The 16,073-nt window shown below is 39.0% G+C and overlaps 1 protein-coding gene and 1 long non-coding RNA gene across 5 annotated transcripts in view; one reads left to right on the forward strand and one right to left on the reverse strand.

Annotated features, from left to right (window-relative positions):
- Window positions 1-16,073, reverse strand: part of LOC133155336 (cGMP-dependent 3',5'-cyclic phosphodiesterase) — a 96,837-nt gene that overhangs the window by 55,159 nt on the left and 25,605 nt on the right. For 2 of the 4 annotated variants that reach the window (XR_009714658.1, XM_061280560.1), the window contains exon 2: window positions 15,009-15,099. Coding sequence is in view for 3 of the 4 variants with exons in the window: in XM_061280560.1 (XP_061136544.1) it covers window positions 15,009-15,099 (91 nt within the window). In the remaining variant the exon portion in view is untranslated. Of the gene's footprint in view, window positions 1-15,008; window positions 15,100-15,292; window positions 15,921-16,073 lie in introns of those variants that run through there. The other 2 variants (XM_061280563.1, XM_061280562.1) reach the window with 2 other exon arrangements.
- LOC133155337 (uncharacterized) lies at window positions 786-16,040 on the forward strand. The gene is made up of 2 exons (XR_009714659.1): window positions 786-1,158; window positions 14,876-16,040. It is a non-coding gene; the product is annotated as an uncharacterized LOC133155337 (long non-coding RNA).

Below are 16,073 nucleotides of genomic sequence, written 5' to 3' on the forward strand. Positions count from 1 at the left end.
ATGATTCATATCCCAAGATGTCAACAAATACACAAGTAGATTGTTGAAAGTCAATATTGGATGTTGGTCAAAAACAGTGACACTACATTGAGAGCTAAATGAGACGCTACATTGCGATATCGATATTTTGTCCCAGAGCGACTCTTCTTGCTTCATCTCACCCAGGCTGATAAATGTGCAGTTAAAGTGACTGAGGCTTTTACTGCTATATCAACTGGAAAGCTCAAAGTGTCAGAGTGTCAAAAGACTGCATCATTATTTCTTTCTTTTTTTTGCGGGTGTAACCCACGCCAAAGACAATGAACAGAGGTTGACCCTGGTGGGTTAAATTAAAACCGAACCTCATTAAAATCATTCCCTAGGTATGTTGCTCCTCTCTATATTTAATATGCTGTCACAAGCTGTAACACTAATCAAAAGGCCTATTTATAAAACAGTGGCAGGGCATCAAAATGAAGTCCACCTGTTTTAGACTGTCAACATTTTATATAATATACAATTGAAAATGTTTGATCAAATCATAAGACAACATTAGGCTTATTGTGTATTCTATTATGCAGCAACTTTAGTTGTCATTCAAGGGAGACTTTCGCTTCCTTGTTTAGCCTCAGGCTTGGTGGGAGCTGTGGGCTCACCTTGCACAATGACCTTGGAGTCTGCTCTCAAAGGCACATTTACATGTGAGCAAGTAAAACAAGAGGGGGGGTCTCATTCATGGGCCTGTAAAAAAAAAAAGAAATGAGAACTAAAAAAGAAAATATGATCGTGTGCAGTCAAGCCAGTAGTGGTGCCTTTTAAGTGCATGTGATCTGGTCCGTCATTGTGGTCTTGTGTTTTTGCTTGTGACACGCTTGCACATTCCCAGACTGAGTGACCACACACACACAAACAATAACCATGCACTTTTCAGACAAAACTTGGAGAGCCGGTGTAAATGTTTGCATTTTCAAACTAAAGATATTTCTTTATTTATCCCACACGGGGGAAAAAAAGTCCTTTTGGACCAAAGGTCTTAATTTGTATCCATTTTCGGTGAAAAATGGCCTCATATTAATCATCGCTCAATGTGCAGCAGTGCCTCATTTTGTTACCATGACAGCTGGAGTGAGTTGGAGAGGAAGAATCGTACAGTCCTACCAAGAAGGGACAGGAATTATGGTCTGTGTAATTATTTTTCTTACTTCTTACTATCCCGTTAAAGAAATTTTCTAGTAATAAGGCATGACACGTCAAGTCATTTGTGATTAAGATTCTGGTTAGATTGCTATGAGCTTATTTACATAAAGGGCAGAAGCCATTAGTAATCCATTGTCATGGCTGATTAAAAAAACAACAACAAATAACGCCTGGTGAATTCGTGACCATTTTCTAACATTATGTTGTTAAAATGCAAAAAGGAAGCGTGTCATTCTATTTAATCATCATTGCACTACAATGTCTCCACACCACACAGAATATTTATAATATAATAATATATATGTCATAATTTTTGCATAATGTGGTTAAAAAGATAGCAAAATCATATAGTACTATTAGTACACACACTTGTGTTGCATTTTCTTTGCACATTTGGCCACCACATGTACTGAGCAACGGAAACTAAGCATTATACATTATTTCTCAATTGAGCACAAGAACCAGGAACCTCTTGTCCGATCTTGGTGACATACGTATTCTTTGGTAAGGGAACATTTCATTTGCGAGGTCAACGGGGAAAAATAACAGCATGAGACATCTTCCTTTATTCGTTCTTTTCGCAGAAACACACACACACAAACACACATGCACCTTGAGTACTAATTTAAAGTTGGAACTTTCTCAATTCATACAAAAAAAAAAAGACTCAAACATCCACACGGACCCAATCAGTCCAGTTTCCAAACATGCCCTTTTCACCGTAAGAATCCGAGGCTGTGCACAAATAATTGAACAGATCGTTTATCTCACGCAGCTTCACTTTCACTTCTCCAGGAAAATATCTGTCAACTCTAAGCTTGTTTCCAAATGACTTTAGTAAAAATTGCACCTGAAATATTGTAGTTAGTCGTAAACAGATTGCAGATTTTAATTGCTGATTAAAATGTTCCAAATTGCCAAAATCAAAATAGTTTGACCATTAAATTGACCGATTCCAAAACTGAATCTAAACAAATCAAGAAGTTTCTGAGAATTGATTTTGGTGGACTTCCACTTTAATTGCTTTTTGGTTCAAAATCTCATGAGAACACAAAGGATGCCTGATGAGAGAATAATTGTGTGATTTAGCAGTGTGCTATGAAACGCTCACACGCTGCTTGTTTGTCCCACATTTTCTAATTGCCTCTTTCGCACCCTGTCTGCTTCATGTGCGATGACGTGAAGTATAAGCTTTGAAGAAATGATCTCACTCAGTAAATTTAATTGAGGTCACATTCAATTTCTCAATAAAATATCTTGACAGGAACGTAAAAACACGCTCAGGTTTCTCCATACAACTTGATGACAAGGCGACAATGGAATAATAAAAAAAAGAAAATCCAATTCTATTGTCCTTGTCTGAAGTTTCAGTTCCAATTACTGTTTCTGCTCTGAAATAACACATCTTCACTTCCCATCGCCCACACACCGGCACGACTGCATGACAGTTGCCACGGTGATAAACATCACGGAGAAAGAATAACGACCCAACGGGGAAAAGAAAAGCATATTCATTCAAACTCATCCCCTTTGCTTTGTGTCATAACCTTTGTCTCAATCTTTTATTCTTTCATAACATTCTTTTTTTATTTTTATTCATTTATTTGTAATTTCTCACCAGGCTTGTGTGTGCCTATGTGTGTTCAGTGTAAACTTTTTAAAAATATCCACTACAGTCCCGTCATATTTTAGCATTCATCACAGGACACGGCACACATGTACGCATGCACGCACACATACAATGAAAGCGAACAATGTGGAAAGCAGTTAGAAAAACAGCCATTGAAAAAACTCACAATGCATTCATTTTTTATCGGGACGGTTCAACACACTTCAGTGCCCTTGGCACTGAATGACTATGTTCAGGGACACTGTTGCTTGTAAGATAAGTCTTGAAAAAGGCAGAATGATTGAAAGCAGAAACTTTAATGATAGATTGAAGATTGTGCCGAAAAGTAATGAAAGCCCAGGGAAAAATTAAATACACATTTAATATTTCAGCCTATTCATCACAGTACTGATAGAATGTTCCAAAAAATAAAATATTAAAAATGTGTTTGTGAAATGCACATTGATAATGGGACAAAGAAACATTTATTTATCCTGAATTTAATGCTGACGCCTCTGGAGCAGCTGGATGTTAAGCCTCTTCGAGGTTAATGGAGCAAAAAAGCATGCCTTGAAACGTGTGAAAGATTTTGACACATTTTGCCTCTTTGCTGACAGAAAAAGACTTGACTAAGCCTGGTTGGGCCACATGGGGACAAGTTCCCATCAAATGTAGGAGCCAATCAGATTGGCCGGAGCCCGAGAGGAAATGACATTGGCTTTAAAAGTAACTCTCTTAAAAGGTTTTTTGCAGCGCCCAATTGTGCCCGATAAATGTGTATTGCACAAGGACGAGGAGTTTGTATCCCCGAGATAACAAATCTATTTTACGAATCAAAAAATGTATACAATTTCTCCTGCATATCTGTAAAATCGAATATTTTGAAGTATTTCTATGAATTCATTTTCACTATTTATTTTTTGTTCCTTTCAAGGTGGCTCAATTGACGAGCCGCCACTGAAAGAGAAATGCTTTACACTCCGTCTGGTGTGACGTCACCAACTTCACAAGCTCCGGACACAATTATTCTCCACAAAAATGCATTTGTGGAGCCAAGTCATAATTTCATCATAGCGAGCTTTGATGATCTTGCTCTGCGGGACTTTGGGCTCTCTTTATTCTTTTTTTTTTTTTTTACAAATCTAGTGTTGGACAAACAATAAAAACAGAATAAAGAAACAAGGCACATGGACCAATGATGACCACATGATGGGAGGATAAGTAAAGCCAAGGAAAAGAGGAAAGATGAGAGGAGGGGATAGTGGTCTTGATAGATGAGTAATGTCAATTTCATTTCCTGAGCAGCAGGACAAAAGCGTCCTCATTTTATAACTGTCCAACACACACATTCGAATTGTCGTGGACACATTAGAAAGTGTCTCGTCTTGATAAAAGATTGAAGCTGAGCCGCAGATTATGGTTGGAATGGATAACATGTCGTCTCATTGCTGTTTGATTTAATAGAAAAGGCATGTTGTTTAGCATGCAGCCTTCTGTCTTTGCCAGCATAGAGTGTATCTATACAAGTGTGTGTGTGTGTGTGCCTGCTTAAGATGCTGACAAGTTTAAAAGCCTTTGATCGCAACCGGAAATCTGATTATGTCAGCATAGTAATAAGGAGCTGTAACAAAAATACACCAATAAATCATAATAAGGCAATTGCGCTTATTATATTACAGGATATTTCTTTTGTTTTTGTTTTCTGCGTGTGGCCTCACAAGATCTAATGCTTCAACACGGCTGCAGCCCGCCCGTCCGTCCGTCCGTCTGCTTCCGCCTGTACATACACAATGAGCTTTTTATGCGACGCGCATCGATGCTTCAGCTAATTTCTCAAGGGGACACTAGCATTTGTGGAATAATCAATGGCCACCTGTCTGTGATTGGCTTATTAATATCCGGATAACTATTAACATTAGCGCTTTATGAGAGGCAGATAAGTGACTGTGTGGGTTTCACGGAAGAGTCACGTATAACGAGAAAAGGACCTACTGTACATAGATGCAGACAAATTGAATCGGACAAGGTGCAAGAAGTTGATAGTGGGGCCGAGCCGGGGATCAAGCAAAGACTTATTGTCTCTTCGGATAATTAACAATACTTCACATCAAGCAGTAAAGTGCTTTAATGAAGAGAAGCGCTCATGGCAGTTTTGTCATTAACACATGAGTCCATCATCAATTTAGATGTGTTTTTATTCATTTATCCCAGTAAATCACAATCATTGTAAAGTGTGCCATTTTGTTGCCCTAACTTTTGAGGCAATCACTGCATTCAAACAACTTCCTTAATTCTGTGTGTGTGTGTGTGTGTGTGTGTGTGTGTTTGTGTGTGTGTGAGAGTGACGTAGGGACACAGACAGAAAAGTGCTTGCCAAAGAAAGCGTACAGCACCATGATTGAGAAATAATTGCAAGTGTGTAGTCCACATTTGTTCAGTTTCAAAGGCTCTATTGTTTCTTTCCAAAGCATGCCGAGTCCAGTTTGATTTTTACCAACTGACATGGTCATAAATTGAGTTCATCATCTTGTATTTGATCTGCTTTTTTTACACGTGCGCAACAGCATGTACTTTGAACTCAAAGAGTTTTTTCTTACTTGTCATTTGTAATCTAAATTTAACGTAATGTAAACTTTATTAATAATGCCCATTAGTGAGGATACAAAGAGTTCACTTTTCAATTGCGTGAAAAGAATGCGGAACTAATCTTGAGCATGCTCCAAAAACAAATCCCCCTTTCTTCACTGATGACATATTTTAGGTCATGGTTTCTCAGCTGACATCTGATAGGAATTTAATGTGACAATGAAAACTCCAAGCTTCGGCTGTATTTTAGTCGTCAGTGATAAACATCACAGTATGATAAGACGGCACAATCATGTGCTGGCTCTATTCTTCATATAAAGTCATAGACTAGATGCAGTACATGGATAAGTCTGCCGATGTGTTTGTGTTTTTCTCAGTTTGTTTTCGAGTGTTTCGTTCAAATAGGTTACAGTTTCAAAATGCAGACAAAACCTGAAGCACTAGCAAGCTCGATCTGCCATACAAATAAGCCCTCTACGGGTTGGGAGCATTTAAAAAAAAAAGACATCGGATCAATCAGAAGCTTAGTAAGCGATCATCCTTCCGATATCATTGCTTACTACTTTTTTTTTTTTTGGATCCACAATATCCGAGTGCAATGGAAAAAAGCTTTTCATATGTATATTTTATTACCAGGCCATTTTGCTTAAGTATATTATGGAAGTTTATCTGTGCCATCGGATTTTGAATTCGAATTTGTAGCACTGAATTTTTTTACATCCAATTTTTAACACTGAATTTTTTTTTGCATCTAAATCAGACTTTGAATTTTAAAAGCCATCGAATTTCTAGCACTGAATTTTTTTTTCCCTAAGACATTTTTTTCAATGTCTCAAAAAATTCAGTGTCAAAAAATTCAATGTCTTAATAAATTCAGTGTAAAAAAATTCGACATCTCAAAAAATTCTATGTAAAAAAATTCAATGTCTAAAAAAATTCAGTGTAAAAAAATTCGATGTCTCCAAAAATTCAGTGTAAAAATATTCAGCGCGGACATCCGGGGTAACCAAGGGAGAAGTAATCGATCCCTGTATCAAATCATCCAACGTTCAGCCAATCAAGTTACGCTCCATTGGTCATGTGACGTCGAAACAGGAACGTCGTGAAGTTCAAAGGTAACAGTAACAGTTAATACTGTAATACTAACAGTTAATACTGTAATACTGTAATGAACTTGAACTTCACGACGTTCCTGTTTCGACGTCACATGACCAATGAAGCGTAACTTGATTGGCTGAACGTTGGATGATTTGATACAGGGATCGATTACCTCTCCCTTGGTTACCCCGGATGTCCGCGCTGAATATTTTTACACTGAATTTTTGGAGACATCGAATTTTTTTACACTGAATTTTTTTAGACATTGAATTTTTTTACATAGAATTTTTTGAGATGTCGAATTTTTTTACACTGAATTTTTTAAGACATTGAATTTTTTGACACTGAATTTTTTGAGACATTGAAAAAAATGTCTTAGGAAAAAAAAATTCAGTGCTAGAAATTCGATGGCTTTTAAAATTCAAAGTCTGATTTAGATGCAAAAAAAAATTCAGTGTTAAAAATTGGATGTAAAAAAATTCAGTGCTACAAATTCGAATTCAAAATCCGATGGCACAGATAAACTTCCATAGTATATGTAATGTCTAGAGTAAATATACGCCAATATATATTTGTCGAGAGTAAATTTGTGTTTGTACTCTTGATTTGTTGAGTTCAAGTAGGACCCAGAAAGAGCAGATGGACAGAACATGGAAAGCAAGAGTGCTCATTGACACATTAGACACACATTCTGTTCTACACGGCTGTCGAGTGGCTCGACAGATCCTCGCCAGCAAAAGAACACATGACCAAAAGCATTTTTTTTTCCTGATGAGCTTTGCTTTAGAAAATGACAGAAAAAAAAGATATGTCGGTTGTACTAACATGTTGCAACAATGCAAATGTTTGCCATTGTTGATACAGCCATCAGAACAATGAAGCTCTTGTATCAACACTGAAGGTGACAGCAGTTATAATTGCAGGCAACAAATCCTTAGCCAAACACTTTGAGATCGTTTCTTAGTGCTTGAGTTCATCTGATGACAAAACCTTAATCCCGTTTAAATTTGGATGCTAATCAGAATAGTTAGGACATACATGTCTGGGAGAAGAGGTTGGAAGACCCAGCCTCTGAATCGGATGTAAAACACTTTCTAATTTCTATCCCTTTATGAAAAAACACTATTTGCAATTTGACATTGCATAAAATGCAAAAACATAAATCGATGATGATTCATTTTTTGCTTTAGTCCGTAAAGTTTGCCAAAAAATAGGTGGCAATGTTATTCACTGATTTCCATAGTAAACACAGTTTTGCTTTATTTGGATCAAAACACAAAAATAACCGGTCAGCTTTCATGGAGGACGATATGTTTCTAGGCGGGAATTGCAAGGATTTGCACAGGTCTCTAAACGATGAATCGATCCTCAACAATATCGATTAATTTGATAATCGTTTGAGAGGTGTGAAGAGCTATTAGACAAGTTAGGATGAATAACAATAATAATAATAAATTATATTTATAACGCACTTTACATTCGGAGGAATCTCAAAGTGCTACATGGCAAGTAAAAACAATGAGAATGAACTGTCGAGTAATAAATCAGAAACATGAGAATTTAAGTAGGAGCAGAAAAATAAATTAACAAGTGTCTACCGTTTTTTTCCGTGTATAGTGCGCAATATTTTACTAATTTATTGTCCTAAAATCTGGGGTGCGTATTATACATGGGTACAAAGAAAAAAAATTTTAATTTTTTTTTTTTTTTTTAAATAAAGTCATGGTACAACAAAACCAACAACAGGACTGACCGACAAAGTCGTGGAACAAAAAGACAGGGTGACATTACCAAAGACAGGAACAGAATGACAGTAACACATGCAATGATCCAACGGTGAGCGAGGGGCAGACAGGACTTAAATACAAAACACGTTACATCGATTGAGGTGACACAGGAAGAGCGGGGTGACACGAACAGAAACTATGGCAACCTAGACACATAGCAAAACTGGGGACGAGACATGACAAATCTCCCCCGAAATAAAACTCACCTTTCTTCTTGTTTGTTGTCAATCGCGCATCGCATTCAGCCATCCTGCCCAACACACTTAGTAAAATTCATAATTGACGACACATCGTTTGATGCGATGGTGCAATCCTCGATGGTGTGTTATTGTCAAATATTGTTTGTTTTTTAATCTCCATCGCGGACCGGACGTCATACGGAGGCCGCCATTACAGATGCGCAGAACGGTTGCGCAAGACACGTCAGCTATATAAAGAGCGAGAGTTCAGTTCTCCACCTATTAGTTTCAATTCACAGTTTAATTAGCAGTTTCAATCAGCAAATAACAAAATGCGTATTACAGGTAATATTTTATTTCACAACACTTTGCCTTGTTCCTTTCGTCTCTGCTGTTCATTTCAAACACGCTCCATACGACCGCAATGCTCTTGTATCAGACGCTCGCTCGATCACCTGCTAGTTTGCCGTCTGTCACAATGTACCCTACACAAATCCGAAACATTTGTTGCGGCTCCGAGTCACGACGAGGGGCAAGTTTTGGTTTCCAAGGGTGTTTTTATTCCTCTTCAACGTCTCTCCCATACAGAGCCGCCGTGTGCGCACGGAGCGCGGTGGTGCGTTTAGGGGCAGTCGGAGAAATCAACGCCAACAAAAGAAATGACATCCAGCCTAGTTAAGACCATACCAAAGACTTTAAAAATGGGACCCATTGCCTCCCTGCATGTGTGACGATCTTTGGGACTTAAAAAAAAAAAAAAAAAAAATTAAAAACAAAATTTAAAAAAATTCATAAAAATTGGGTGCGTATTATACATGGGTACAAGCTTTTTTCCAGCATCAGCATGCCATTGTTAGGGGTGCGTACTATACATGGGGGCGCACTATACACGGAAAAAAACGGTAATTGTGAAGAAAATGGCTATCCGAAGTGACTGAGAGCGAACATTAGCATGACTTGGACAGTGGCTAGTCACGTCTTTCTCGCGTGTCCCTCAGAGTCAACAAGTTCTAAAAATCAGCCGCGTGAGAACTTTGCTGTTTCTGATGTGGTTTTACAAAGGACTGAAAAAGAGACAAAAGTGGCTCCATGTGTCTTAATTTGAAAAAGTAAAGGTCATTTGGGGAACAGACTTCAAATTGTGCTGCCGCTTAGTGGCACTACCCAAACATGGATTTTGATTTTTTTTTAACTTTTTCTTACAGTATATGAAAGGTCGGCAAAATGATTAGTGCAATGAGCGTTTCAATCTGGAGACCAACCACAAAACAATCTTCAAAAGCTGAAAATTCTGGCGATGGAATAAATGTACTTTTTTCTTTGTGTTTTTGAGCCACTTCTTCAAAAGCCTCAACGGAATCAAGCGAGGAGAGGAGTCTTTTTTTCTTAACCTCTTAAGGTTAAGAACAAAGGTTGAGAACAACCTTAAAGATTTTTATTTTTTTTTTTGCATGTTTGTTCACCATGGTGGGGCAGATGACTATATTGACGGCACAGGCACCTCTATGGAGGCTCATATTTCCCTTTTCCCAGTTTACTGTCCGTTTGTCCACTGGGATATCTAAAAGCCACTTACTGCACATGTCTCTACGTCCCTACTGGCACAATTGAGCTTTTAGAGTAAAAGGTATACAATAAACCAGAGGGACGCTGACCTCTCAGCCTATGGAACATTTCAGGTGTGACTTTGAGTGCATTGGTGTAGAGTTAATCGGAGTGCAATCTTTGTCGGTGGTGCAAGTGACCCGGGCAACCAAAGGGTAGAAGACTTAAAAAAACACACACACCACTGTAAACAATTTTATCCTCCAAGCACATAAACAATCCATGGTAAATACTCTTGGTTGGCACACTGTGCAGGTTAAACTATAGGTGAGAGCAGTGTGAGATTGGACACAAAAAAAGGAAGCCCCCCCCCTTCCCTTTTAAAACAATCCCCTGGGGAAATCACGTACAGACATCAACCTCACTTGAAGTTCTTTTCAACCACTTTCTCAGTTCTTTTCTTCTCTGCCTTTTATTCCGCCCTGTATTCAACATTCACTAATTTTATTATTACAATGGAAGGGCGGAAAATTAAATGGAGCAGTCAGATAATAGCCCCCAAACTAGCCTCTAACTTGTTCAGTGTTCATGGGGATGGGTGGAGAGGGAGAGAGAGCGAGAGCGAGAGATATACAAGATAAAGATATAAAATAGATGGACAGATGGAATAAATCGATATCTCGATCGAGATACATACAATAGACTCTCTCTGCACTGATGACTTGGCCTTGGTGAAGAACTATTCCTTATTTAAAGAATGTGGGAAGGCCGCCCACATCAATTCTATACACTCGCCTCTGCAACAGTGAGATGTGTGTGTGTGTTTGAGTATGCCTGTGTGTGTGTTAAAGTGTTAAAATGACCATTTTGAGTCCACAGAGACATATAAAAGGAGATTTTGAAATCTTGTGACTAACTGCTCTATCTTTGGGATTCTATGAACTCCCTTGCCAATTATTTTCTACGTATCGTGAAGATTTTCCAGTATGCAATTAGTGTGTCTAATTCTGAACCTTACTGATATAAGAGAAAGAAAATGAAGCAATAAAGGCTGAGGTATTGTTTTAGGTTTACCAAATAACACAGTAACTTTTAAAAGGTTTTCTTTTTCATGTCTCTCTTTCTTTACATGCAAAGTATTTGAGCAAAAATTGTTATTTGCAGTTGCACGTGTGCAAGTCTGATCTGATGCACAATGAAATAAAAATAAAATCTTGAAATAAAGCGAGACACCAAAACACCACATCCATTGACTATTGAGCTGGGTATCTCAGGTGACAAACAAATAAGTTAATATCCCACAGGGATCCACAACAGATATACTTCAGCAGCTTTAAATGTAGTTCATTTATCAAAGAAAACACCAACAATACTGCTGACACACATACATACGTGTGCAGCTTGCATTTTCTGCCCCAAGGTTTTTAATGCCTGCGTTACACAAGTAGGTGCTAATTTGTTGAAAGTGCTGCTGATGTGGATCATTTAAAGTGAAAATCTCAAACGGGTAAAATGTAAATAAAGCATGCCCATTAAAATATTATAATTTTTATTATCATTTTTTCTATCATTATATATATTTTTTCTCAATTTTTTTTTTCTGATTGCTAACTGGAGTTGTTGCATATAAACAGACAAGTTATACCAATGCAGAAAAATACATGACTATGTTTTGTCACATACAATTGAATGGAAATTGCCCCCGTGTGCTTTTTCAAATCCAAAGCAGAAATGAAAGTGCTTCACAAACATGATAGACATAATGCTGTGTTGTGCTTTTTATGAATAATTGTCAATTTCTGTCTATGTGAAGCTCTTTGAGACTGCTTGTGATTTAGGGATATACAAATAAACTTGAAACTTGAAACTTGATGAACAACCCAGCAGGCCATCAGGCTTCAATTGGAGGTCTCGTATGTGGCTAATGTGAATGCAAATTAAAAAAAGAAAAAAATAAAGGTTACCTCTGTCATATAATTTAGTCAACACCATCAGCAGCAGCATAATCATCATCATCATCATCATCAGCGACGGATATACTACTATTTATTTTCTTTAAATCGTTTTGTCGAAAGACAGATCGTATGTGAAATTAACAAGATTAGTCTCAGAGTCAGTTGAGAACTAATTGGGTAGGAGGAAATATGGACTCATTTGCTAGAGACTGCATCAATATTTGAGCTGCGTCCTGTTTTATTTCCTTGATGAAGACAATGAAGCGCTTCCCGTTCGCCCAGTGAGTATCAGACTGCAAAAGCAGATGACACATAACCTTGCACACAAGCACTGAAGAAAAATGGGAAACTGGGAGAATTTTAATCAATGTATTTAAAATGTGCCACAGTAACCTTTCAAAATAACTACAGACCTTTGAAATTAGATAAAGTTTTCATCTGACGTTTTCATTCTTCAGTTTCCTTACCATGCATAAAGTAAAATAAAAATTTAGTAGGGATAGCACTTTTTTACAAATTGTTATTGAGTATTAAGTTGTTCAGTAACCACCGAAATCAATGCTAGTACTTTTGATATCTAAATTTCCCCCCAAGACAAATGACAGATCATTTTAGAAAAATACCTTTATCCCAATATTGTGATTTTCCGCAAAATTGCATTAAATTAATGGGAATTTTCTATTCTTCTCATTTCTGGTTCCTGATCATAAAAACAGCCACATTAGGGCGGTTGGCTTCTAATTTCTAGTTCCTGATCATTAAACAGCCACATTAGGTCGGTACATACTGGTATCGGTTAATGTTGCAAGGACTGACACTCGCACCGATACCAATACTGACTAATTTTTGGATTTTTATCCGTTGACAAAACCTTGCTAAAATTATGCATGCAATTAATATAAATTTAGTTCAAGGGAGCCCATCAGCTACTAAATGGGCGAAAAAGGTCAGCGTATTTCTTGTCGAGTAATAAGCATGTTCACTGGAAATATTTGCACAAAGAAAGGGCACCACTATGTACATACTATAGATAATAAACAACATCATGGAATGTTGCAATTTCATTTGTATGCATGAAACACATCCTCATGAAAGCACATTTGAAATGAATTTGTTTGGCCGCATGCCATCTCTTCACACTCTCTTGATAATTATGGTGCTACAAGTGACACTGAAATCATTAGTTCATTCCCTTGTACACTTGCGTACTCAGAATTTAATTTCTTTTACATTTTTCAACTCAATCAACAAAAATCAGCAATTCATTATATCGACTATGTTTCATACTGTCAAAGAAAAACACAGTAAAACCTCGCTTGAACGGACCCGGATATTTTCGGGCCACAAAGTATTTCAATTTAACGGATACACGGCTGGACGACCTCTGCCCCCTATTAATCCATAGATGGTAGTTCCGCTGAATTTCAGCCTCCATCTTACACATCAGAATGTTAGCACCACATAATTCTTTGACAAATTAATCCCCACATCTGTTCATCTGAGGGCTGAGAAGAGATTAACCTCCCGCTTTTGCTGCCTCATTGCCTCAAGTGCTCATGCGAAAATGTACGGTACATACAGTGTGCACAAAGACCCTCCTCCCAAAATCTTAACTTGGGCCAATGCACCCCTGATCCCCGGCCATGCTCATCTTTATCATTTTATATTTAAACTAGCATGACCGCAAAGCAGGCAAAAATTAATCACTAATTACACATCTCCGAGACCTGAACATGTGTAATCCACCGGGGCAACACCAACAGGTGGCGCTGAATGTGAGTCAGCAGGCAGCCGCTTCCAAGCATTTCACGTCATGGTGACACCTTAGCAATGAACCAAAAGCGGAATGCTGTTAAACAAGGTTTTTAAGCGTCATCGCTTGGCTGTGGATATACGCATGCGGAAGCTTGACTCACGCCAGCACAGTAACCACATATAGCAACACTACAAACATAACACGCACACGCACATTTAAAGGTTAAGTAAATTAAATAAATACAAAGCCAAGATAACTTTACAGACAATCTGCAACTGGGGGGGGGGGGGGGAGTAAATGTGTTGAAATACACTGGACACCCATAAAGTTAAGCACCGTAATGATCACATTGTATCTCTCGTGTGTAAATAAAGCATGTACATTTACATGTGTCTCATTGAGTGTGTATCCATACAAGTCATTCAGTCTGAACGGAGCATGACCACACGGGCAACCAATCTATTTTCATTAAAGCCTCTTTTAATTTGAATTACAGATGCCAACACACTTGTTGCGAGCGTGGCTGGAAAATGCAATTATTGTGCTAAAATGTGTGCCAGTGTGTGTGTTGAGGAAGGGGGTGGGGGCGGTAGAACAAAAAGGGAGGTCATTTTAAATTGAATGCCTCAATTGTATGACACGTATCGACCAAACGCACAAAAGGAGTAACAGAAAAAATATACATTGCTTGTATTCCCTCCGGAGCTTTGAATGGACAGATCGAATCAACACAAAAGCACGCACGCACACGCACGCACGCACGCACGCACGCACGCACACACGCACAAACATATTGACTTGATCGCGTAACCATTCACCCACCACTCAAACAAACATTGGTTTTAATTTCCTCCTCCTCATATTTATGAGGATTTTGTCTTTAATGATTTTTAGCTGCACCCTACTCTACAAGTCCCAACACGTGCACACATGCAAATACACACACACACTCTCTCTCTCTTTCACAAACACACAAACACACACACTATGCAAGTGATAAGAATCAAGGGAACAAAAAGGCTGCAGCCACACAAGCTCCAACTTACCTTCTACGGAGAAAAAAGTTTGGTGCTCCACAAACGAACAACCTGCATGTGTGTGTGTGCGCCATGTGTGTGTTTATATTTGATACTGTGACAGATTTCCCCAAACTGTGTTTCCTAATCTACCTGTGATTGTGACAGACTGGATAAGGGCGAAGAAAATAAATAAAGGCAGGAGAGAAAAAAGTGCCGAGCATCCTGTTTGAGTTCCTGTTTCGAGACCTGGCAGTTACCTGGCTACGAGACAATTAAGCGAGGAAGACTGGGCTCTTACCTGGACCTGTTCAGAAAACGTGGTGGACTGTCTGCTTGTCAGGCTAGGAGCAGAACTCTCCTCCGGACGCAGTAACACTTGCTGACCTCGTCTGCAGGCATCAAAAAAGAAAAGTCAGCACGCATGCATTTTTTTTTTTTTTGGGCAGCTGTGCGCGCCGATAAGCTGCTGTTAAAACAACTCAAACACACAAACTAATCTGGTAAGTTTTGAGCTGAAGAATGCTGGAATTTAAGCACGCATGTAGGGGAATTCAAGATAAACTGTGTGTGTTGAGCCCTTACAGGTCCTTCCCCTTCTTCCTCTCGAACGCGGTCATGTCATCTCCACCTGTCGTACGCAGAGAGAGCGCCGGGGTCACACACGCATTGGCGCACGCGGCGACGCGGTGATGCTCGCACTGGCAGCAGCAGGCTGGAACACACACTAGTGCACTGACACCACGAGCAGCGGCTCGCAAAGCTCAGAGTGAACGCGCGCTCTCTCCTCCTCCTCTTGCCACCTCCTCCTCCTCCCACCCCCATCGCTCTGATCATCCTCAGGGTCTTACTGCCTCCATCAACCTTGCCTGTGTTTCACTTTCTTGTTGTTGTTCCAGCTGGATAGCCATCAACACACATGCACCGGCGACAATGTCATGCAGGGAAGAACCCACACACCTGGGAAAAGCCTTCCTGAGAATTTTCAAATAATAGCTTAAGAATTGCCATCAATAGAACCACCATTACTCAATACCCCAGAATCAAGGCAGAACATTTTTTAGGTTGGCTATCCTGTTCAAGCTTGCAAGGGGATCAAGAGCAATTTCCAGTTTACATAAACTGAGAGACACTGCCAGTATTGCAGGGCAACTGCGAATAGGGCATCGGCCAGGAAATGAGCCTGCATATGCAAACCACTAGACTACAAATCCCCCCCACCCCGCCCCCCGGGCCAAATTTCTCAGCATTGCTACAGTGTTCAAAGAAATGACGATTTCCAGATTGTCTGTATAATTCCTACAAGTGCACCAATTACAATGATTGCAGATCATGCTGTTGCACTCTCATGTTAAGGTATGAGTCT

The sequence above is a fragment of the Syngnathus typhle genome, linkage group LG6, assembly GCF_033458585.1.
Source record: "Syngnathus typhle isolate RoL2023-S1 ecotype Sweden linkage group LG6, RoL_Styp_1.0, whole genome shotgun sequence".
Lineage (NCBI taxonomy): Eukaryota > Metazoa > Chordata > Actinopteri > Syngnathiformes > Syngnathidae > Syngnathus > Syngnathus typhle.